The sequence below is a fragment of the Ascaphus truei genome, chromosome 1 (assembly GCF_040206685.1).
Source record: "Ascaphus truei isolate aAscTru1 chromosome 1, aAscTru1.hap1, whole genome shotgun sequence".
Taxonomy (NCBI): Eukaryota; Metazoa; Chordata; class Amphibia; order Anura; family Ascaphidae; genus Ascaphus; species Ascaphus truei.
In genome coordinates this window covers 313,247,867-313,273,643 of record NC_134483.1, presented here as the reverse complement: position 1 = coordinate 313,273,643, position 25,777 = coordinate 313,247,867, and the positions used below count along the sequence as shown (strand labels likewise).

At 46.4% G+C, this 25,777-nt stretch overlaps 1 protein-coding gene across 4 annotated transcripts in view; it reads right to left on the bottom strand.

Annotated features, from left to right (window-relative positions):
• The window catches only part of YTHDC1 (YTH N6-methyladenosine RNA binding protein C1), a 37,289-nt gene extending 30,701 nt beyond the window's left edge, over window positions 1-6,588 (bottom strand). For 3 of the 4 annotated variants that reach the window (XM_075605412.1, XM_075605432.1, XM_075605442.1), the window contains exons 1-2: window positions 6,211-6,588; window positions 1,007-1,108 (exon numbers count right to left, since the gene is read on the bottom strand). In XM_075605412.1, the coding sequence (XP_075461527.1) occupies window positions 1,007-1,108; window positions 6,211-6,238 (130 nt within the window). In that variant the 5' untranslated portion in view covers window positions 6,239-6,588. The remainder of the gene's footprint in view (window positions 1-1,006; window positions 1,109-6,210) is intronic. The other variant, XM_075605421.1, reaches the window with a different exon arrangement.
• Window positions 6,589-25,777: the final 19,189 nt, after the last annotated feature.

Below are 25,777 nucleotides of genomic sequence, written 5' to 3'. Positions count from 1 at the left end.
ACAATGTTAGCATGATATAGATATTTAGATATAGTCACACTGTAGGTGTATTTAACGTTTAAACAGTTACTGGTTTTAGGATACTTTGTTAACTACCACCTAAAGTCGCTGTAAAACATTGTCTAATAATCATCTCTGAAAAAAGTCAGATGTCTCCAGCACATAAGGAGGCATCCTGCACAAAGGACATGATCATACTGACCATGGGCCACAGTTTTACCTACCCCAACTATATATCTATATCAAAAAAATATAACATCTGGAATAAGTACGGGAGGTTTAGCATAAGCAATATAAGAAGAAATGTGACAAACTTAGTCTTCAATAAGTCACAGATCATTGTCAATCAAGTATTACCAAGGCTCTGCTCGAATGCCAAGACAATGTGGTGGTGCCATGTGTGGTCTTTCCAGAACTAGATCAGATAGCTTCACTGCACAGCCATCACTTGTACTCCTTAACGTTTTTCTTCTCAGACAAGCAGATTGTTTTTTTAGAGCCCTGGGTATTACGGTATAGGGCACGGTAATACATTTTATTTCATCCTGCAATTTATTGTGGTTTAACAGTGTCTTTTGATAGCACCGATATTAACATTTGAAATCATGCTGTCTAAGCAGAACACCTCTTGTAAAAAGTCCATGTAGGAACTGTAACATTGATGAGTAGAAATTTGCGTAGTTCTAAAGACCAAAGTACAAAACACAAACATTGATGAATGGTCTTTAAATGTTATAAATTCAATATCAGCTTTTGTACAAGTCCACTGGAGTGCTGATGTTTTGCTTTAAGCATCTCTTGATATGCCAACCGTCTGGATCTGCGACCACCCGTGGCAGGAATAACAACTTCAAGAATTGTGTGTACTCCTTTCAAATATTGTGACCTATAGTCATAAGACCTCTAAGCTTACAGTGAACTTAAGCCCTCACATACTGATTGATAGATCTGTACAGTGCTGCTGTATACACAATTACTCCTATGTAAGAAGAAAAAGACATACTACCTTTTTTATCATTCACGTCTTGCTCACTTTCAGGGTTGTATAGCTCATCGTCTTGATCTGGAGCTTCAGTCAAAATACCATCCAACACATTTACCTCACCTTCTGAAAATAAAAAAACATTGGTACAATCTTACCGAGAATACGCCATGCCGTGGACAAGTTAAGATTTATATTAATCCTTTGCTGCCAGAGGGCCCAGCATCGCAGCACAATACATTGCTGGCCCCTCAGGCAGCGAAGGGTTTAAGTAATCTCTACACAGAGCCATTTTTTGCCAGGTTATTTCTGCCATGGTGGAGCAGTAAAATGGCTGCTATAAAGCAGGGATACGAGAGGAGAGGGTGCTATTTGAAATAAATATAAGATAAAAGCAAAGTTGACACCCTACTCAGCAGATACCAAAAAAGTTAACAAACATGTATAATGTGTTTCTGAATGTATGGCAAACGGAAACAAAAAAAACGGCATTATGGCAAATGCCAGAGATTATGAGCATGTTTTTGTAAAGAGCACCAAACAAGAGACTATTAATACTGATGCAGTTCTGGAAATTCACATATGTAACAACGTATTCTCCAAAACTGATAAAACCAGGTTACAGTATTGGAGAGAGGGGGAAAAAAATATATAGATAGATATAAAAATAAAAAGATAACTTGTGAGCACATTCACATGTCTTAGGCAGGTCTGCAACCCTGCCTTTCACCATTATCCCCAGCCTACACTGCTTCCACTGCAGCAAGGGATTCTGAGAAATGACATGCAAATGAGCACACAATGTGTCACCTTTTGCCTGAAATCCATTTACATAGAACCCATATAAGCAAATGCTCTGCTGCTCACACAGCTTTTAAGCACAGCATGGGATTAGATGCAAAGCCAGTCAAACCACTCATACCTTAATGGGTCTCATCAATGTGAGGTTGGTTGTACTGGCGTTGCAATTTTCTATAATATATATATTATTTTGTGCTCAGTTAGCCTTTTTGTGTTGATTGCAAATCTACATACAGTATGTGACTTCAAATGAATTACTTTAATAATATTGTTTAATACTTTATTACATTCGATAGTCTCTTATGCCCCCCCTAACCCAGGCGATTTAAGGGATTGTTACGTGGAGCCCATGCACACTCAAAGCCACATAAAGAAATCTTGCATCAGAAACAACGTATAGCCATGATCTTTTTATAATTGTTGGGAAGTCTATCAGCTTTGGTTTACTTGAGGGTCCATGGCATTGTCAGACAATGAAACAGCCTGCAGCCATCTCTCCCTTCCCCCAAAGCAGAGGCGATAAGACAAGGAGTACATACACACACCATATCTAAAGACAACTATAGATCTGTGCAGTGAAACTGCATGACATCCCCCTTCCACACAAGACAAAGAGGCAAAAAGGATCAGGAAAATACTGATCGTATTGGGCTACGGCCCAAGTCCTCACTGCTGCACACACGCCTAGCGGCGCATGCACAGACTACATCCACGATCGGCAGAGTGTAGGGAAGCGATGGGATGCGCGTGGGGAGGGGTCATGGCGGGGCATATCTGCCCTTCCATTGGCAGCCCGCCGAGCACGTTACCATGTCGCGGCACGGGAAGGCAAAATTCTTGTCATCCCTGCCAGCGTACGTGCCACAGCGCTTTGCGCACCCACATACACTGGGGCCTGCCCCATAGGAGGGCTGTGCTGTGGTGTTTGGCGCGCATGCCGCAGCGACCACTGGGGACCTGGCCTAACATATTCTATGAGGGGGAAGTCGTATCATTTGTAATGTTCTGTAGCAGGCACAACGAACATTAATTAACCTCAGGGAAGCTGTGCAACTGGATTGAAAGGATAGTGAAAGGAAAACATTGATTTTAATTAAGGTGAGGGTCCTTTTTCCACAAGGCTAGCAGATTGCACGGATATTGAAATAAAAGATATTTGCCTGTTATATGGCACAATCACTTCACAAAGTCTGAGTTAGAGACAACTGTTGGAAACCATGTGGCCCTTTTTAAATATTTGTGTGGAAGTAGCTGCAAAAGCAACACTGCCCTGGATTTGTAGTGGGTTGTTTCCATGTCACAATATGATCTTCTCTGCGTATGAGGAAAATATTGAACATGCTCTATAATTAAGTGGCTGTACCATAGTTTGTAAATGATGGGCAGATTAAATGGTGATACATAAAAATGCGAACACCAAGACAAACTTCAAAATGGCAGGGCACGTTGTGACACTGCCAATATGATCACGAGCCAGGGGGAGAACGATGCGGAAGCGGCTTGCAGGATGAAAACATATCTACCAAGTAAAAAGGTAACAATTAAAAAACACACACATTAAAGAAAAATATGTATTAGTCCAAGGTGCTTCCAATGCCTTGTAAGAGTTAACAAAAAAAAAAAAAAAAGTATCTTGTGTCACCAGCATATTGCCAAAATTAAAGTGCGATATACTTAGGCCTCGGTCCCGCTGCGCTCGGTGGCGCGGGCGGCCATACGCGAGTTCCCCACCAGCAGGGGAATCCTGCGGAGCCGGTCCCGGTCCCCCCTGGCTGCACAGCTTACTACAACACTGTGGCGCGTCAGCCGCTATGGGATACAAGAGAATGGTGATCCCTAGCGTTGACGCGTCACGTGGTGTGGCTGTGAGCCAATGGGGAGGGGAGGCTTCGGGAGGAGGAGAGGCTTCGGGGAGCGGGGAGGAGTGTGGAGTGAAAGCAGCGTGAGTGCCTGTCTGTGTGTGTGTGTATATGTGTGTCTGAGTGCCTGTGTTTGTGTGTATGTGAGTGCCTGTCTGTGTGTGTGCCTGAGTGCGAGTGCCTGCCTCTGTGTGTGTGTGTGTGTGTTGCTTTACTTACCTTCAATCAGCAGCCCGAGCCGTGGAGGGAGGGGGGGAAAGAGTAGCGGGTCCCTCCGCTCAAGCCACGCCCCCCTCCCACTCCCGCCCCCTACAGACCGCATATCGCGGTCTGTGTATGTCAGCGCCCCGCCTGTCTGCAGTGCAGGCGCACTGACTCTGGGAGTGGGGCCTTAGCCTAACTGTATAGCAGACTCTAAATAGTGAGGCAGGGGTGTGCAAACTTTTTTGACCGCCTCCTGCCTGCTCTCTCCGGCGTTATCCAACGTCACAACGTCATGCAACGCGTCTCCAGAAGCCGCCGGAGACAAGGTAAGAGGGAGTTACACAGGCCTTGCGCGCTCCCCCAGCATTTAATAGTGCAGGCTTCTGTAAGCACCGCACCCCCGCCCCACAAAATTTTATGTCCCCGAGCTAGGGAACAAGCCTACCATTAGAAACCATCACGGACTGCCACTGTATAACTTAGCAATTATACGAATGGATATTTGCTAACCCATCAGGGCCAAGTGAGACCTCAGCTCTTGCGTATGGGGCATCAAATACTCTGTCGCAAATCAGCCCACCCACAATGCTGCGCGCATACACAATCCAAAGGGCAGTGGCACTCCTTAATTACACAAAATATCAGAGAGCCATGTACAAGTGTACCAAATCGCTGAGGACGGGTCCTGTGATTGCGGCATCATTTAATCCTGGAAACGAGAGGCCCCCTATTCCACTGCGTGCCAGATGACAATGCGCAACATGATCTCCCATAGGAAACAAGCAACGGGCACGGCGTAACCACTACATCATGAGGCACCTGGAGTGCCCGACCCCGTGACATAAGGTGCCCTATGGGCATCGTTACTAAGGTTAACACTGATCTTTAACAAAGGCATGAATGTCGGTTACAAAATAACCCAGAGATCCCTCACTCACTGCAAGATAACAACCAGGAGCATGTACAGTATGTGGGAGTGACAAATATATCACTGCTGGATGAAGGCTTCCACAATAATCTTCCAGGTAGTGTGGTTACAAACCTCTCCTCTTCTCCATGTACGGAGTATGTACGTAGATCTTTATTTATATAGCGCAATTCATGTACATAGTGCTTCACAGCAGTAATACACCCAATAATCATAAATATCAAATACAAATAATGGAAATAAGTGCCTTCAGACATGTAACATTTAGGAAGAGGAGTCCTGCCTGAAGAGCTTACAATCTAATTGGTAAGTAGGAACGTACAGACGTAGGAGGGCGTTCAGGTAAGTGCATCTGCTAGGGGGCAAGCTTTATCTACCAGGTGTATAGTATCAGCCACAGTGCTACTCGATAAGGAAGTGTTTTAAGATGGCACATAGGCCCCCAAAGCAAGGTTTTAGTACATAGTACAGGGGTGTGCAAACTTTTTAATCTGCGTCCCCCTGCCTGTTTGTGCCCCCCTTACCTGATCACCAGCGTTTACCGACGCTGCGTTGCCATGGCAACGCATCACATGAAGCCGCCGGAGACCGGGCAAGTGAATTAGGCCCGGGCCATAGAGGTGTGGGGAGAGCGGAGGCGCGCTAACGCTGAGGCTCGCCTGCTTCAGTCAGTGCGATTGCACGGACTTGCAGGTGAGCCCGCGTGCGCGAAGGGAGCCGGGGGGAGGTGGTTGGAGGCGGGGCAGTGACGACGCTGGGCCAATCGCCCGCGACGCACTGACGTCAACGTCACGGCGCCGTGACGTTGCTGTGCTATGATTGGAGGTTTTCAGCCGACAGCGCGCTGAAAAACAGCTTGGCGCTCGGCTGAAACCTCCATCAGCACGCCTGCGGACACTCGCGTGAGCCCCCTCTCAAGGCATCCTCATTGAGGATGCAGGGGCTCAGCGCGGAGCGTCCGCACGCCTCAGCACGGCTTGTCCGTCTATGGACTCGGCCTTAGAGACACCTCGCGCGCGATCCCCCGGCATGCTCCCGGATGGACCCCACCCCGCAGCGTTAGGCATTGATTATAGTGCCGGCATGACGTCACGCGCATGCGTCGGGAGGCGTGCTGTGACATCACATTAGGGGTTCACCCTGATTGGCTGAACCGCTCACATGACGCGGCTGTGACGCTGCAACAACAAAATCCAACCGCAGTTTAAAAAAAAAAAAAAAATGGCACTATGTGCACTTTCATTGTTCTACATTCATTTATTTTGTCGGCACGCCGCCACTATGATCGCGGCCTTAAACCTTTGCAGGAAACCGTAAGTCTTGTTACATCTGTATACACACCCATGCATTGCACTGATTGCCATCACATTGATGCATGACATCACACTGTAGCTAGGATTATAACGCATGTAGTGCGGCTCCCCCTCCGCCTGTACCTTTCTGTTCCATTATCTCCGGCTCCATCCCCCTCCTCCCGGCCCCGCCTCTCCGGTGCCTCTTCTTCCTCCAGTGGCGGGCCTCGCTCGTGTCCTTGCCGCTGGCGGATATCGCAGTGTCCCCCCCGCCCCGCCGGGCCCCCAGCTCTCCTGCCGTGGCGAAGCGGATCCCGCCGCGGGGGGAGCGACTCGGCCGAGACGACGGCGGCGGCGGCAGCAGCAGCTCCAAAGCCAGTGGAGGGAGGCGGTGACAGGGTGTAAGGGGCTCGCTGCGCCTCCTCTTTCTTCTTCTGCTGCTCGGTGATGGTGACACAAGATGGCGACTCCAGCTCTTTCCCTCTTGCGACAACAACACCCCCTCCTCCCCCCCCGGAACCACGCCCACCCACCGCGTGCGGCACACTGCAGTGACGTCCCACAGACGACCTTTTGCACCGCCCCGGAACCACGCCCGCCCTCTTTCTACACCCACCGCGTGCGGCACACTGCAGTGACGTCACTGAGACTTAGTTTTTTTTTAATTGAATAGTGAAATGCTTTATTGAAGTATAGCAAACACACACAATGGTGATCGCTGTGAAAGCGAGCAGTGCAGGAGTACCCAATAGAGCTTCATTTGATTTGGATCATAATACATTGTTTGAGACGCAATCTTTAAGCAAAACTGCAAGCTACAAAAAGGAATTAGTTAGTTGCTTTGTGGGGTAAAGCTTTTTGTTATCGTTTATAGTAAAGATAAAACGCCCTACAAATGTATCTGTTTACCTGTTTATTTTAATTTCCTCTACCTATTAAAACTAACTGTACCTATTGTAACTATTTCTTCCAGTGGTTAAAGCCAACTAAACCAGCTGGGAGACAACTTATCTGCTAATGATCAGCTGGTTAGGGGGGATTTAATACCACTCCTGTTATGTTTGTATATGTAGCCCCCTGTATACAGCACGGGCTATACCTATCTTCCTCATACTGTGGTAAGTCCTGTTAAGGGCAGGCACCAGTAGTCATCATGGGTTTTCCCCCTTCCAAGCCCTGCCCTGAGTGGTAGATGCAGGCCCCTGACTCTGCTGCAGGCATGAGACAGAGGGGAGGTTCTGCTGACATCATGAGGGGTGGGGCTTACTCTATTTAGCGGCCAGCTCCTGTGAGTGACTGTCTGTTCTGTCCGAGGAGTTGTAGGAGACAGTGCGGTCTCACCTGTGCGGTCGTACAGGAGCAGAGAGAGGAGAGGAGAGACCCAGCCACTTTGAGTAGAGATGATAGCATCATAGACCCGGTGGACCAATGCCCCTCACCCCATGCAGGCCCTCCTGTTCCACGCAGGTATACACCACCACTACGCATGTAATCTGCCCTCACGCACCCTAGACACTACAGATGAGTCGGGGGGGGGGGGGGGGGGAACAAGGGTTACATTTGGAGGCGAGCTGCTGAGATGCCAGAACAGGTCAGGCTTACAGCGAGGCGGAACGGGAAGAGTGAGATGCACTCTCTGTGCAAGTGCTGGAGAAGGAAGGGCGCATTTGCACACCGAGGGTAGTCAGGGGAGCGTAGACTCTCGCACAGTACGCCTTGGGCGCCCTTAGGAGGTGACGTAGGAGGGGTGAATAGCTATAGCTGTCCGAGTCCCTTGAGGCAGATAGCGTGAGGCAACTGGGGGGGTCAGCCTGTTAACTAGTCCAGGGACCATGGCCCAGGGCCCGCACTATGAGTGGCCAAAAGTAGGAGACGCCCGTACCTAGGAAAGAGATGTACACTAGCTATCACCCACACAAACGCACCACAGAGCACTTGCACCGTAGACACCGAGTACAGTGCATGGAGGAGAGGAGTTCCGCTAAGCCTGGGTTAAAGCCACCTCATATTAGTGGGATACAGAAACAATGCAGAGCACACATTTGGAGGTCAGTCAGTGTCTAGGTACGAGATACCCAGTAGACACTGAGAATAGGGCACATGTACATTTGGAGGACTCATCCAAGATGGCGTCCGTCCCGACATGTGCTCCACGGAGCAAGAGAGCCGATCTAAAATGGCGGTTCCCGCCAATCCTGGAGCAAGCACGTGAATTGTGCAAAGAGACAATGAAGGACATGTGGCGGGAAATGTGCAAGAGTCTGGCGCCAAACCCAGATTCCTTGCAGGAGGAGCGGCGCGAAAGCTGAAAGTCCACCCTCCTGTGTCGTGACTGGTCAGAAAGCCAGGCCACGTCACACTGAAGGAGAGAAGGCCCCGCCTCTGGATTCCACCAGAGGGAGGAGGGCCAAGGAGAGCCAATCAGGAGAGTCCTCCCCAGCGAAGGGAGGGACCGGAAGCCAGAGCGAAGAGCTTCACTTTTGTCTGGCATTCGAGGAGCAAGGAGCTGAAACACTGAGCTGTTCCAACCCTGAGCGAACCATGTCCGAGATGAATACTTCGATTTACCAACTACCAGGAGGCTTATTGGTAGTGGAGGTAGCTGAGCACAAATACCTCCGGTGTTTGTGTGTTCACTTCGGGATACCGGGCGCGGTACCAAGCACCAAGGCCTGATGCCCTCAATGTGGCACGTTTTACCTTTGGCCGAACGAGACGTGGCCTTTGATCGAGACCCCGCGGGGTGCCTCTCCGGGAACATTGACGGAGGTGGTGGAAGGCAAAGACAAGACTGCCCTGGTTCCCCGTCACACCCAAGCGGGAGGAACCAAGGCCCAGCCCGCTATCGAACTGAGCAAGCTGTCGACGGAGAAGACCGCGACCGCAGTGGAGGTACCGGAGCGAGACTACTTTGTACCTATACCCACTTGTTGTATCGCAGAAGAACCCGGCGACTCCCTAGCGGAGGAACCGATCCTGATATCCTCAGAGGAAGAGGTTGGCGTGACATCGGTGGCGATGTGCCTACCGGCGAACCACCCCAGAGGCCTCAAGAGGGAGCAGACGAGTCCGGAAACCTTCCGACGGCGAGCGCTGGTGCGGCCGGAGGCCCGTAAGAGTCCCACGGCCGTGGTGACTCCCAGTGCGGCGGAAACCGAGACCGAGACGACCCTAGAGGAGCCTGATATCATCAAACAGCAGCGGAGCGGTAAGGAGACTTCACCACCCCCTTACTCCCGCCAGGCGAAGATCGCAACCACGGAGGACGAGAAGGAGGGGCTTGAGGCCTACTTGTCTGGCCGTGCACCGGATGCTCCGCCACCGCCCATGCCGGTCCTCGACGCACTTCCGGTGCGTGACCACGGAGCGGATGGAGATTCTGCGGGCACCCCTGATGGTGTCGTTTCCAGTTCCACCGGAAAGAGAAGGCCGGAAGGGGTGTTCTCCTCACGAAACATAGATTCGGCCATTGACCTGGCTACCCTACAGAGTCGAGGTCCCTCCAGAGAAGCCAGAAGCATGGCGGAGAGCGAGTCTAAGAAAGCGTCCGTTGGTCGCGGGATTGCCCGCTTGCTGGACATTGAGTTGGACGTTCCCCCAGCCCCAGCCCATAGCTCCATTGCCCCGGCCACTGCCCCTGCCCCGTCACGAGTGGTGCCACCGGGACCTACCAGGGATAAGCTATGTAAATACCCCAAATACTCAAGGACTTGCGGGATTGGGAATTGAGTTATGAGGGGTCTGATGGGGAGATACCGTATTCAAATGTTATACCTGTGCCTAACCCTGTGCCGTTTTCTCCTGCAGCTAGAGGGAGGGCCCGTGGGTCCCACACCCCAGTAGAGGCTGGGCCTATCAGCAAAGTGGTTCATAAGATGAACCCTACCAGGTACTTTAATGCCAAAGGGAGGAGAGATTGCTCGCGATCTACTGATGCGGGTACGTCCGGTGTATCATCTCAGGTAGAGTCTGAGGTAGAACGCACTAGTCATTCCACCGAGTACGAGCACCGTGATAAGTGGTGGGCACCCCTATTCACCGGGTACAACGAAGGGATGGACCGTACACGGTTCCTATTAATTAAGAATAACATTGTTGACCATTGGTGGGCGGCTGGTTCTTTCACTCAACAAGAGGTGGAGGATGAATTAGATCATAGGTACCGGGAGATAGAGCAGAAACTTGTTGTACCCTGAGGCCCCAGTATCTTATATGATGAAGTAGCTCCGGAAGAGCCTGTGTTTTGGGTGCTGCCAAGGAGGGCGGGTAACAGGAAGCTAACCAAACTAAGTCGCGCTGACCGGGCCATAGTGGCTAGATACCGGTAGTCGCATGGGTATGAGTACCCTTATGTGCCTGAGCCCATCATGAGGGAGATAGAAGAGAATCGGGATAGCTGGCTCAGGGAGGCTGTGCAGGAGTATCTTCGGACCAAGTTCGGTCAGGGAGGATATCATAATGAGGAAAAGATAAGCGAATTGGTCCGCATATGGAGCATAGGTAGATGTATCTATATGCATGGTGTAAGCTATCGACCTGAACATGGGTCGGTCCAATCGTTCGCTGTGACCGTCACGGATCATAACGGGCAGAGAATACGAAAGCCTGATCTAAAGCATTATCTGTAGGGTTCTCCATGTTGGGAGTACCTGGTTATATTATATTCTTGAACTACCTCATTTGCAATGTGTGATGACAATGTCTTATGTGTGCTGTTTCCCAGGTGGTTCGCCGCAGGATGGTGCTGCTAAAACTAGGTCCAAGTGGGGACCATTGGATTCCACCATAGGGAGAGTGTAGCCCCCTGTAAACAGCACGGGCTATACCTATCTTCCTCATACTGTGGTAAGTCCTGTTAAGGGCAGGCACAAGTAGTCATCATGGGTTTTCCCCCTTCCAAGCCCTGCCCTGAGTGGTAGATGCAGGCCCCTGACTCTGCTGCAGGCATGAGACAGAGGGGAGGTTCTGCTGACATCATGAGGGGTGGGGCTTACTCTATTTAGCGGCCAGCTCCTGTGAGTGACTGTCTGTTCTGTCCGAGGAGTTGGAGGAGACAGTGCGGTCTCACCTGTGCGGTCGTACAGGAGCAGAGAGAGGAGAGACCCAGCCACTTTGAGTAGAGATGATAGCATCATAGACCCGGTGGACCAATGCCCCTCACCCCATGTCTGGGGTGATGGGGAGAATCCATTCCCCACCCAGGGGATAACCTCTGAGGTGGGCCGCGGGGTATTGACGCCCAGCCCAGACCATCCTGTCGGAGGAGAGACTTGGAGGGAAGGAGAGTGGATTGCTAAGCAGGACATTGCTGTTGTTGTTGTGGCTGCTGGTCGCCACTACATTTGGAGTCGCGGATCTGACCAATAAAGAGACAATGCTTTTATACAAAGACTGTTGTGTGAGTCTGGAGCATTCAACCCTGGACCAGGGGGGTTCTTCTATACAGGTCCTATCCCATATCCCTGGGAGTATAGAAGATGGAGGCGCTGCACCACTAAAGATTGGAGGCTACCACCCCAGAAGCCTTGTCCTGTCTCCCCAATAACAACGCGGGAAGCTCAGGCACTCCTGTTCCACGCAGGTATGCACCACCACTACGCATGTAATCTGCCCTCACGCACCCTAGACACTACAGATGAGTCTGGGGGGAACAAGGGTTACATATATAAAATACAATAAGTTATAAAGATATACAAATTAATCCATTAATATGAATATGTTATTGATAATATTACATTTACTATATGCAAAGATCATAAGAGGATAAAGAAAAAGAATTACCAGCAACACCAACGATCCCGGATTCTTCATAAGGGGTACAAACCTCCCTGATGTGTGTGCTAACACAGCGTATTGCTATGATTTGTACTGATATTGGGCCTAATCCTTTTATTTGAGCAGTGCACTAGACATATTCTAACAATAACCCCTGTGTCTGCCAAGCAACACCAGAACACTACCCCCTAGCAGGTTCCTCTCCATGGACATACAGGTAGTCCTCGTTATCCAACGTTTCACTTTACAACGAATGACATATCCAACTCTTTACAGTGCAACCCTAAGGGCTGTTTTTCGACGCCGGAATGCGTTATCCAACACCTGAATGCGTTATCCAACACTCACCGCCACTGATTAACATAGGACTCACTTTACAATGGTTTCACTATCCAACGCTACTTCCAGAACGGATTCAGTTGGATAACAGAGGACTGCCTGTATAACTATGCTAAGCCAGAAAGGAGGAAGGAATATGAAGGGGAGTGAGCCTTAAGTGTTGGGGGCAGCCATGACAGATCAGATCTGCATGGAGCTGATGCTGTATCCAGAGCCTCCTGCACGGAGGGACCTGTGTGAGTCTAACGAGATCTGGTCAGTGAGCGAGCCCAGCTGCAGATTAGCAGAGCAGGAGACAGACGGTCGATGGAGGGAATCACCCGTGGAGTCAGAAGAAAAAGAAATCATACTAAATGTCTTAGTGAAGTACAGGCCTGCAACATACATTTCAATGCATGAGCTCCACAGAGATACCGCTATCACAAGCACGGCCTGATAACTCAGGAATGGGAGCCCTAGTCCAAGGACTTTAACACACACACACACACACACCTGTACAGCATCTTGTGTGAAGTGGTTATATCTAATTACAATGTCCATGTACTGAATGATCCTCATGTTTGAGGAGAATATTGTTATATTGGTGCCTATTGATCATTACATGATAAATACCCATGTGTTATAAAAATATTACTGTAGCCTGCCTCCCTTTGCCTGACCTACGGCCACGTATGGAGGTTAGGGATATAGACTGAGGACTCAGGCTTCAGCAGGAGATATTTTCCTCAAACTAACGAGAGGGGTTACATAACTAAAGTAATATTACACCTCGAAGATCATCTTGGCCACTCCTCGTAGGAAGTGTAAATTCAAAGACGATTTAAAGAAAGTTCAGGTTTATTAAGAAAATAAGACTTGATGATGAACATGAAGTGCAATGCACTATTTCTGAAATGAAATTTTCGGTTGCACATGGCGGTCAGTCTGGTATTAACAATTACATCAAATCCAACAAGCATCAGAGAGCTCTGAATGCAGCCAGATAAAGCCAAACAGGTACGCCTTTTTTAAGAGACAGGAAATAGGAAAGATTATGATATTTTAGCAGCAAAAGAAGCTACTGTACACATGCGTTTCACCCAGTCATGCACAACCACAGCTTTAGGTCTATAGACTGCACTCCTCAACTTTCAAAAAGCTATGTATGACAAAAATTCAGCTGTGCCCACGCATAGGGTTGCCAGGTGGCTTGTCCAAAAATACTGGACACAATGGTGAAAGGTGCGACGTGCGTGAGAATTGTTGGTGGGGAAGAATGTTATTTATAAATGACCTGGCTGTTACGTATTTTTTTCTAAATTTCACTCCAAGTATTCACCAATTTGCACCAATTTATATTCAGTTTCGTAAAAAATCTGTAGAGGAGTCTTGGGAGGGAGTGTCCCTCCGAGGATTTTTTTTGGAAATAGAATATGAAATAGTGCAAATTGATGGAAATTGGTGCATGCTTGGAGTGAAATTTAGAACAAATGACGTAATGGTCAGATCATTTATAAATAACTGACCTGCAGTCATACTGTACATGGCGAGCAATACTGATCTTACTGCTCCTCCCACAAATTCCAAGATTGTTGCACCCCTCCTCATCCTCTCTCTCCCCTTATCCTCACCCTCCCACCCCCCTCGTCCTCTCACAACCTCACCCTCCCTTCATCCCCTCATCCCCCCTCCCTTCATCCTCTCACCCCCCCTTCATCCTCTCACCCCCCCCCCTTCCCTGTCATTATCACCCCTACAGGGCAGCAAGAGAAAACGCACACACCCACACACACACAAAACAGTACAAGTACAAATACACACACAGACCAGGACAAAACAGAACAAAGGGCTCTATGCAGTAAGCGCCGAAAAAGTGCAATCGCCAAGGGTACCTTATCAGCATGATTCTGGCGATTTTCCCTCTCCGTATGCAATAAGTGCCGAATCCCTTCCGAATCAAGCCGAAAACATTTGCTCCCACTCTGCCGATGATTTGCCGATCACACACAGGTGTATCGGCGTGCATGGCGAGGTGGTGTTAGGTTCCCCAATGAAACTTTTTGCTGAATCTGCCGAAGCAAGCATGTTTTGGAATGAGCGGCCCATTTAAAGTCAGCGTGTATTTTTATTCTTTCTCTGTGTTGTTGGGAGTGAGAGAGAGAGAGAGACACACAGAGCTGGCCGATTTACATATTTCATATTGACTGAGACAGTTGTGGTGTATTGTGAGAGGTTTGGCCTGTGTTGTTTTGTTTACATCTTTGTCTTGTTTTCACTTTGTAAGTGTTCAATGCGATTGTCTTTAAATTTCTTTTCTGTTCTTTGTGAGTGCTAGAGGTATGGCCGCAAGGCGTGTGAAGAGTGATGCTGGTGTGAGTGGTACTGGTAGTCGTGTGAGTACGTGTCTGAGTGAACGTAGGATTCAGGGGAGTGCTGTTGCTGCGAGTGCGAATGGTGTTGCTGGGAGTGCGAGTGCTGCTGGTGGCTCTGTTGCTGGTGCTGCTGGGGTGTCTGGTGGTGGGGTGGTTGCTGGTGGCCCGCTTTTGGAGTCTCTTCCATTGGAAGAAGGAGAGTCCAGTCAGCAGCAGCTAAGCTCTGGGCCTGCACGTATTCGGAAGAAACGTGTGGAGCGGCCACGTAATCCTCGGTTCAATGAAGAGGAAAACACAGTTCTTGTCACAGGGATTCTGGAGCACTATGACTGTCTGTATGGCCATTTACTAGGTAAGTCTATCTTTGCATTGATTCTTCAAAGACATGTTATCCTAGGTCATGTGAGATGTCTTAATATCAAAATATTATTATCTAATATCTATCAATTAAACTTAATTGTTACACACATATTCCTTCATGCTTTAGAACGACCATAACAATCAGTCTAAAAATGTTGCCAAAGTTCATACAATATTCATGCAAGCTTCCTTACATTTGTATGTTTACACGTAAATGCTCATGTGGTACACATATTACACCTAAACCAGCATGTTTGGTATCTCTTGGAACAGGTAGCAGTTTAGGAAACTGATCATTATTATAATAATAATGAACGTCATAAATTTTGTATGTATTTCAAGGACGAACAAGTTCAGCATCAAAAAAAGAAATGTGGGATCAAATAACCTTGGCTGTGTCTGCGTGTGGGAATCATGTCAGGGACCGGCCGAATTGTCGGAAGAGATTCGATGATATCAGGGCAAACTTAAAGAAAAAAATACAAGCACAACGGATGCATGCTTCTGGCACTGGAGGTGGGCCACCAGCACAATCTCTAATCTTAACACCATTGGAGGAGCAGATGCGGGAAAAATTTCTTCCTGTCGTCGTGGAGGGTTTGCCCGGGGACAGAGATATCAGAATTTATTCTGCTCCATTTTCACCAGGTGACAAATGTTACTGTACTAGGCGTGTCATAGGTTACAATTCTTATCTATATTTCCGCTGCAACTTATACTTTCTTCCCAATATAAGCATACCTACATATATATCTGTATATATGTCTCTCTCTCTCTCTCTATCTATGTATCTATCTATCTATCTATCTATCTATCTATCTATCTATCTATCTATCTATCTATCTATCTATATAGATTTATATCTAGTTGTCCTACAAAAAGTAACAATTAATATATATGGTGGCAAAAGGTGGCACTGAGTGCTCATTTGCATGTCATTTCCCAGAATCCCTTGCTGCAGTGGAAGCGCTGTATGCTGGGCGATGATGGGGAAAGACAGGGTTGCAGACCTGTCTAAGACATGCAAATGAGCATACAGTAATATTTACAGTTGCTATATATATATATACATAAATTAGTAATAATCTATATTACACCTATAAACAGGCCATTACTGCCTCATTAAGTCTTGCATGGAAGATAGTGCATCAAAGGCGAACATTCATAATTTGCACAAACACATTTCGTTATGTTTTATTAAAGCTCTTTTTTTGCTTCATGTAGTATACTGAGAGCATAAATAGGAACATGCACCATATGGTATTTAATTGTGTTCATATGTAGCTCACTTCAGATTTTTATTTCGCTCATGTACCAGTGTGTGAAACCAGCTGCAATTAATATGTAATCACAGCATAGAGGAGAACACAGGGGGTGGGGTTGGGCACCGAGCCAGATCACAGGGTCATGTTTTGGTCAAGTCTTGTGGGACGCCTTACAGGTGGTAGAAACAAATAAAAGGTCAGGGTGCTGTCACGTCTTGGGGGAGGGACTACAGTTGTTAGAAGCTGACAAGGTGAACAGAAGTTCATCACATTCATTTGAAATGGTAATTCTATGAAGACTTTCACCCACCAGCCCACTATATATGAAAACGTACGTTAGTCATTCGTTCACTCATATCTTCTTTTAACCTTATAGAAACGACACATTATCACACCAGTAGCATCTGTGAGCGACACACTGCATGTGTTGATGAGTGTTAGCCACATTGAGCGCTACACCTGCTTCTCTTAAATGTTCCCACAGATCACTAAAAACATTCATTCACATTTCCACAATTAGGTACTGAATTATAAGCAGAGTCAACTTTGCTGTCATGGTAGTGATGTACATTATTATTGTTAGATTACTACACAACATATGCAGTGTATGTACAACAGAACACTTAATTTTACAATGCATTCCTGCATGAACATTGTACGTTGTATGGTTTTTACAATAAATGTGCCAATTAGGTTTACATTGATGTTAAGATGGATAATGTACAGCTTGGCAGAAACATATTGTCATTTCCTTATGTGATGCTGATATTTAGCCATAAATACTCCCACTACACAAACATTATGTTAATTATGTACACATGTCAATAAAATTATTTTGTTATTCTTCTATATAGTTGCTCCTGAAGCTCATGTGTCACCTGACACTGAACATGTCTCATCACCTGGCTCATCCAGCTCATCATCAAGCATGGAAGATGAATGTGTATGAGGTGCAGGACATCTAATGTGTACATTTCTAGATGTTAATTTGCCATGCTAAATAAATGCCTTTCACATGTAATTAACTTCCCATCAGTTATTGTCACAGAAGATGTAGTTTTTCATGACAACATGTATTGTGTGTGTTGTAAACTATCAGCTAGGAGTTGTGAGGTTACAACAACCTTTCATTCATTCTTCTTTCACACTGAGTCAAAACATAATTGTTACTTCAAACATAAACTTTTAATTTGACACAAATGAAAATGTATGGAAACATGTTATGTGTTACACTGTGAGAACAACTCTCATTATATTGATAAACAAGTGAAAGTTCCATGGCAGTTCATAATGTCTTTCTTTATTTGTAGAAGCAGATGTTGCCACTCAAGGACAAATTCATTCAAGTGACCATGAAGATGTTCCCACTCGTGGATTAACCCAGCATTCAAGTCCTCCTGCTCGTGACACCTACTCAGCTATTGCAGCTTCTGAAGAAAGAATCTTGGGTGAAGAAAATCGTCGCCATTCAGAAATGATGTCAGTGCTTGAAAGGATGATATCACTGCAGGAAAGGACAATATCACAAATGTCACAAATTGAAAGAGTCATCATCCAAGTTCCTAAAGAAATACAAAATGTAAACAGGACATTACAAGCAATAGTTGTGAATCTAAGCCAAGCAAATCAGTTGCGAATTACTGCAAGAGAACAACAATTCCACTTTACCCCATCTGAGGATGGATCTTTACATGCTGCTACTTTTTCTCCAGAGTCATCAGTTCTTCATTCCCCAGTTGTGGATGATACCGGTACAGTAGGTGCAAGTTCTGTGCAGGTCCCTGTCAACATCCAACCGCTTAAATCTGTTCAAAATCAGGAACGGACACCTACAAATGAGACACGAAAAAGAAAGTTAGGGCAACAATTACTACTAACCAGCTTTTGGAAAAAGATTAAAACACCAAAACAAGAAACTGCTCCAACCTCAGTCGTGCAATGTTTAGCAACTGGTTCACAACTGCCACAGGCCACACCCAGTGCCCCTGAAGTGCAACAGCCCACACCCAGTGCCACTGATGTGCCACAGCCCACACCCAGTGCCACTGATGTGCCACAGCCCACACCCAGTGCCCCTGAAGTGCCACAGCCCACACCCAGTGCCACTCAAGTGCCACAGGCCACACCCAGTGCCACTCAAGTGCCACAGCCCACACCCAGTGCCACTCAAGTGCCACAGGCCACACTCAGTGCCACAGCCCACACCCAGTGCCACTCAAGTGCCACAGGCCATACCCAGTGCCACTGAAGTGCTACAGCCCACACCCAGTTCCCCTGAAGTGCCACAGCCACCACCCAGTGCCACAGAACTGCCACAGGCCAGTACAAGTCATACAGTTAAGGCCAAAGTACTTGGCAAAGGAAAAAGGCAAACACAACAGCCAACAAGCAGCCCTGTGACTCGCTCTCAAAAGGATAAACAAAAATAAATAATCACATTCACTAAATTTGTTGGTGTCCTGGTGGTGTTTACTGCAGGCTATTTCATGCATAGTGTATGTATGATCATGTACAGATGCTTGCTAACGTTCAAGTATGCCCTTGTACATATGAATGTTTAGAAATGTTCACTGACTGAATGAAGGCATATTTAATAACATATGATTATATATTAATCATCAGTTGATTAATGGTACAACATTACACACTTGCCATGTTTATAGAAGCTGACATTCACTTAGCTCTTGTTCAAGATTAGATGTATGTGGGTTTGTTTGGTAATGTAGATAGTCATTGCATGATAATATTATTGACATACAACTTTAAGTAACTATTCATATAACAGCATACATTTTGATGTTGTGTTTTCTGGTGTCTTAACTCTGTAACACATTACTTACCTTAATCTTCTTTCATAGTTCATAATGTTGGCATGTGATCATGTATGATTTTTGGTTACAATAACAGATCTGTTAGTGTGTATGAATATATCTGTAGTCTCTCTGTATCTCTATGGATATATGTACACACACACACACACACACACACACACACACACACACACACACACACACACACACACACACTGTGTGTGTGTATATATATATATTAACTGATATATTATATATAGAGTGCTAAACTAAAGCCATTCATGTGTGTAAGTAGGCCTTGTTGTGATCATATTCAAAGTTAAATACAGGTGAGTGAATTATGGGCTGAATCATACTGATCCCATAATTTTAACAAGTGTCCTAACATTTATATCTCATTAACACAAGGCCTGTTTGCTGACCACAGTGGCAGATAAATATATATATATATATATATTTATCTGCCACTGTGGTCAGCAAACAGGCCTTGTGTTAATGAGATATAAATGTTAGGACACTTGTTAAAATTATGGGATCAGTATGATTCAGCCCATAATTCACTCACCTGTATTTAACTTTGAATATGATCACAACAAGGCCTACTTACACACATGAATGGCTTTAGTTTAGCACTCTATATATAATATATATATATAATCAGAATTAACAGTACAGGCCTTCATGGCTCATAAGAGGCCTTGTTTGCTGTTAACTACTACTTATACACAGCTGACTCAAATAGGCCCTGTAACACGGGAGTAATCCCTGTTCAAGTAATGTGCCTTTAATCTAGCAGTGTGGTGGTTAACTGCTGGTAGTCAATTAATAAACACCACCTGCCTGATTTAGATTGCTTACAAAAGCCTGTCTGTTGAGACAGGAAGTGACTCCTTAGCTCACATGTGAGCTGAACTTTGGAGACAGAGCAGAGGTTCTTGAGTCTCCCAGGAGAGACTGACCAAGAGAACACAGATCACTGGAGCTGACAAATAAGACTTCTAAACCTGGATGCTGACATTTCTGTGCACACACGGGTGCGGTTCCAGGAGAGCAGAGAAGCTTACTCTACAGCAGCTAGCAGATTAGACTTTTATTAACAAGACTTTTTATATCTGTTCATTTTATGCTATGTGTTTGGGTCTGGGAGACATGCTTATCTAAGGGAGTTGTAAACTAATTGCATAGTATTCACTAGAAATACTACCAAGTGAATAGAAGCTTTGTTCCCCCCCCCTGTGTTTGGATGGTTTCCTGATATTAAGGAAAAGGCACAATAAAGCCTTGTTATTGTATTGTATTGTATGTCTTTATTTATATAGCGCCATTAATGTACATAGCACTTCACAGTAGTAATACATGTGGTAATCGAATAAATAACAGATAATATAAATAACAGATCATGGGAGTAAGTGCTTTAGACAAACATAACATTAAGGAAGAGGAGTCCCTTCCCCGAGGAGCTTACAATCTAATTGGTAGGCAGGGAGAACGTACAGAGACAGGAGGAGGGAGTTCAGGTAAGTGTGTCTGCAGGGGGCCAAGCTTTATGTATCATGTGTTCAGAATGTTCACAGTGCTATTCGTATGCTTCTTTAAGCAAGTGTGTCTTAAGGTAGGTCTTAAAGGTGGATAGAGAGGGTGCTAGTCGGGTACTGAGGGGAAGGGCATTCCAGAGGTGTGGGGCAGTCAGTGAAAAAGGTTTAAGGCGGGAGAGGGCTTTAGATAAAAAGGGGGTAGAAAGAAGACATTCTTGAGCAGAACGCAAGAGTCGGGATGGTGCATAGCGAGAAATTAGGGCTGAGATGTAAGGAGGGGCAGAAGAGTGTAAAGCTTTAAAAGTGAGGAGAAGAATGGAGTGTGAGATGCGGGATTTGATTGGAAGCCAGGAGAGGGATTTCAGGAGGGGAGATGCTGAGACAGATCTAGGAAAGAGTAGAGTGATTCTGGCAGCAGCATTAAGGATAGATTGTAGGGGAGACAGGTGAGAGGCAGGAAGGCCGGACAGCAGGAGGTTACAGTAATCAAGACGGGAGAGAATGAGGGCCTGAGTCATAGTTTTAGCAGTCGAGCAACAGAGGAAAGGGCGTATCTTTGTTATATTGCGGAGGAAAAAGCGACAAGTTTTAGAAATGTTTTGAATGTGAGGGGCGAATGTGAGAGAGGAGTCGAGTGTGACCCCTAGGCAGCGTGCTTGGGCTACTGGGTGGATGATCGTAGTTCCAACAGTAATGTGGAAGGAGGTAGTAGGGCCAGGTTTGGGAGGTAGTATGAGGAGCTCTGTTTTAGCCATGTTGAGTTTAAGGCGACGGAGGGCCATCCAGGATGATATAGCAGAGAGACATTCAGAAACTTTGGTCTGTATAGCAGGTGTAAGGTCAGGTGTTGAAAAGTATATTTGTGTGTCGTCAGCATAGAGGTGATATTTAAACCCAAAAGATGTTATTAGGTCACCTAGAGAGAGTGTGTCCAGAGAAAAGAGAAGAGGTCCCAGGACAGAGCCCTGGGGTACCCCCACAGAGAGATCAATAGAGGAGGAGGTGTTAGCAGAAGAGACACTGAAAGTATGATGGGAGAGGTAGGATGAGATCCAGGATAGAGCTTTGTTCCGAATACCAAGAGTATGGAGAATGTGAAGGGGAAGAGGGTGGTCCACGGTGTCAAATGCTGCAGAGAGGTCGAGTAATATGAGCAGAGTGTAATGACCTCTGTCTTTGGCAGCATGGAGGTCATCAGTTATTTTAGTGAGGGCTGTTTCCGTGGAGTGAGCAGTGTGGAAGCCAGATTGTAGAGGGTCTAGGAGAGAATAGGTGTTGAGAAAATGGAGCAAGCGAGAGAATACAAGACGTTCAAGGAGTTTAGAGGCAAAAGGCAGGAGGGAGACAGGTCGATAGTTAGAAAGACAGGTAGGGTCAAGCTTGCTGTTTTTGAGTAATGGTATGACTGTTGCATGTTTGAAGGAGGATGGAAAGGTTCCAGAGCAGAGGGAGGAGTTAAAAATGTGTGTGAGCGTAGGGATTATAGTAGGAGCAAGAGGTTTTAGGAGATGGGAGGGAATGGGGTCAAGAGGGCAAGTGGTAGAGGGAGAAGTGGCGATCAACAGCGACACATCCTCCTCTGAGACAGTGGAAAAAGAGTCAAGGAAGGCAGGAGGAGAGTTAGGAAGAGATGTAGGATGGGAAGAAGAAACAGAGGGGATGTTCTGACGTATGGATTCCACCTTTTCCTTAAAATAGTCAGCAAAGTCCTGAGCGGAGATGGAGGAAGGAGAGGCAGCTGAGGGTGGTTTGAGTAGAGTATCAAAGACAGAGAACAGTCGGCGTGGGTTAGACTTGTGCATGTTGATTAGTGCAGAAAAGTAGGCTTGTTTAGCTTGCGAGAGGGCAGAGTTGAAACAGGATAGCATAAATTTGTAGTGAAGGAAGTCTGCGAGAGTGTGAGACTTCCTCCAGAGGCGTTCAGAGGAACGAGTGGAGGAACGCAGTATGCGTGTGTGGGAATTTAGCCAGGGTCTAGGGTTAGAAGGGCGAGTGCGGCAGAGAGAAAGTGGGGCATGTAGATCAAGAGAGGAGGACAAGACAGAGTTGTAGTTCCTGACCAGGTTGTCGGGGTCTGTAGCAGAGCTGAGAGAGGAGAGGGAGGAGCGTAAAGTGGACTCAAAGTCAGGTAAGTGAATAGAGCACAGGTTTCTGCAGAACCGGGGTGTAGATGGAGGTGGAGAAGGGGAGAAGCGAGATAGAGAGAATGAGATGATGGTCAGAGAGAGGAAAAGGGGAAATGGAGAAATCAGAGAGAGAGAAGTTCTTAGTGAAAACCAGGTCTAAGTAGTGGCCATCCTTGTGGGTGCTGGCTGCAGTTCACTGTTGAAGGCCAAAAGAAGAGGTTAGAGAAAGAAAGCGGGAAGCCCAATTTATAATTTCACCTTACAAAAGTCTCCAATTGTGTACCTCTGTGAGTGTCCGTCTACATATGGTGTCCGAAGTGGGACGAGAGGTCGTCTTTGAAGTTAGAAAGGACCGGAGATTTTTTCTGTGAATTTTTTTAATGCTTTTTGCCTACAAACAGTCTGAGCAACTTAAAAAAAAAAAAAAAAAAAAAACTCTCAGGCAGCAGAGACCAGAATTAAAGTGATACACACCACGGCACTGAAACCCCAATCCCAAGAGGAGACAGACTGCTGAAGCAGCTAAACCTTATTTGCCTATCACAAAGTGTAATATGGTCATTGAAATAGGGGTTTTGCCTTCCAGCCATAGTCAGGGTTCAAGAAGTGAGTCAGCCCTTAAAAAGGGATAGGTGTTTGTTGTTTTCAAAAGTTTCGCTGAAGCAGTGAATACAGATGGTGACCCACGAGCGGTACTGATTTTGCAAATAAAGGTTGCCACACCGCATAGGGCTACCAGCTGTGAATGGAGTATATGCAGAAAAATGTGAAAATTGATACAAGACTGTGCTGAAGCAGGGGAATTTTTAGCAAACAAATGCTGAGCGTAAAATTGCCCTAGAGGGGAAAAAGGGATTGCTGAACTGTGTAAAAGGTATTTCAAAGCCAATTGCTGAGTGTTGAGAGTCACCCTGCCGGGAATGAAAGAAATAGTCCACTGCAAAGAATGTATTTTTTTTCTGCAAGTAAAAAAGTCTGCCTATATATATCTTGGGAGCAAAACAGACACCCAAAGTGTGAAATGTGAATGCCATAATACCCAAAGATGAGACTGAAAATTACTGAACTCAAGCAGAAAACCAAATTCTGTTGCTGAAGCGGAGGCATTGCCCCTAGCAAGTAAATGGTGTAAAGCAAATAGATGTTTTTATCTAGCAACTGCACATCTTGTATACCTGATAAGAGAAAATGCATGCACAGTACTGCTTATATTGTAAAAAAAAATTACCCAAGAAAGAAAAGTCTACAGAGATGCCTGTGAGAGCTACGACCTCTACAAGCAAAATATGTCCACCTGTAGGACTACCACAATTGGGGGTTCTAGCAAATACCGTGACAACAGCTGCAATAGCGCCTCCTGAGGTCAGGAAGAAAATTACACCAGATAGCCTAAAAATGGAGGACAAGATGCAGCGTTCCTGTAATGAACCCTACCTCATGGAAGAGTGGCCCTTCCAGTCCAATTAAGAGGAACACATCTCTTACGGGGAACCCGAACCAAGTCACACCCACAAAACACCCCAAGAATGGTGGGGGTGCCTGAACTCGGCACGAACAGAAAAGACCGCTCCTTTTGATGACGAATATGATCAGCAGGAGACAGAGCGGGAGCAGTGGATCACCGAATATTTCCATCAGCTATTACAGTTGCAAGAAAAGTCGGGTGGATCCAGTGACGCTGCTAAAATTTCAAATAAAGGAGACCCCAGTATTCCTGATGGGACGGAGTCATTCAAAACAAAAAGGCGGAAAAAGAAAAAGAAAAGCGGTTTTTCACTTACCGTGGAAGGAACAGACACGTCCACAGATCCTGTGGAGGAAAAGGGAGACCGAGTTGCCCTGCAGCCTAGAGAAAATGGAGAATTCGTCCCGCGGATAACCGAATATCCAGAGGGCCCAAGGCAGAAATCGTGTACCCCAAAGAAGTATCTGTCCAGTGCCAACAGTGAGGAACCCTCAACCAGTCATCCCAGGGAAGCGGAGCCGGAACCAGTGAGTGACGATCCCTTGACCAGCCCTGAAGACGCCCTGAAAATTGCCAGGCGTGACTGTGATCTACTTCGAGAACAATTGAAACTTGAGAGAGCAGATAATGCTGAGTTACAGATGACGGTGCTCGCAATGTACTCTGAATCTGGGACAGAATTGGACGATCTCAAGACTGAGCTAGATACTGCAAATGCTACTATTTCCGCCATGGATGAAAAGCAGAGCCAATCTGATAAAATGGTGGCTACGCTAAAGCGGAAGTATGAGGAGGCACTGAAGCAGATGACAGTCTTCCAGCAAGAGGGTCACACTCTTCGCATAGAGCTGAATGCCTCACATCATGAGACCAACAGCTGCCGCACAGACCTGGAAGTTTCCAGAAGGGAACTACACAGTCTCACTGAGGAGCTGGACATTTCTAAAGAAACGATTGTCAATCTTAATACAAATCTCCAAGTCTCCCAGAAGGAGCTTCAGACCCTCAACCTAGAGAAGGATGTCTCACGCCAGGAGACTGTCAGTCTCAAAGCAGATGTGCGTAAATGGAAGGAGGACTGCAAAGAGGCCCTGAATAGTACAGAGACTGAAAAAGGAGAACATTTAAGATTACAAAGAAAAAACGTAAAACTCAAAGAAGAAAATTTTAATTTGACAAACGACGTCAAGGAAAAAAATGAAAAGCTGCACGAGCTTAAATAAATAAATTGACTTTTGGAAGTTTGAAGCAGAGCACCGACTGCAGAACCAACTGCAAGGTCAGCGTACGCACCTCGAGAAGGCAGAGGAGAAGCAGCGAACTCTGCAGGATGACAATCTGCAGGCTGTTAAAGAAATTCAAGTGCTGCAGGAATGTCTGATGACCCAGTATGTCCCCGCAAAGCAGCATGAGAAACTGAAGGCTACCCTGAGCATCACCAAAGCAACGCTAAAAGCCAAGCTTAGAACCCAGGTGACGCGGCACAAAAGGGAGCACAAGAAGGTCCAGAAACTGAAACAAGTAACTGTGGCCCAAGCAAAGAAGCTCATAGTGCTTCACAATGCAATAAAAATGTGGAAGCAAGCTCAGAGAAAGCAAAGCATGCAGATAAATTCCCTGAGAAGAGACTTGCAAGACGCACTCAAAAAACAGGGATCTCTCGCGGATGAGATTACAGTCCTACA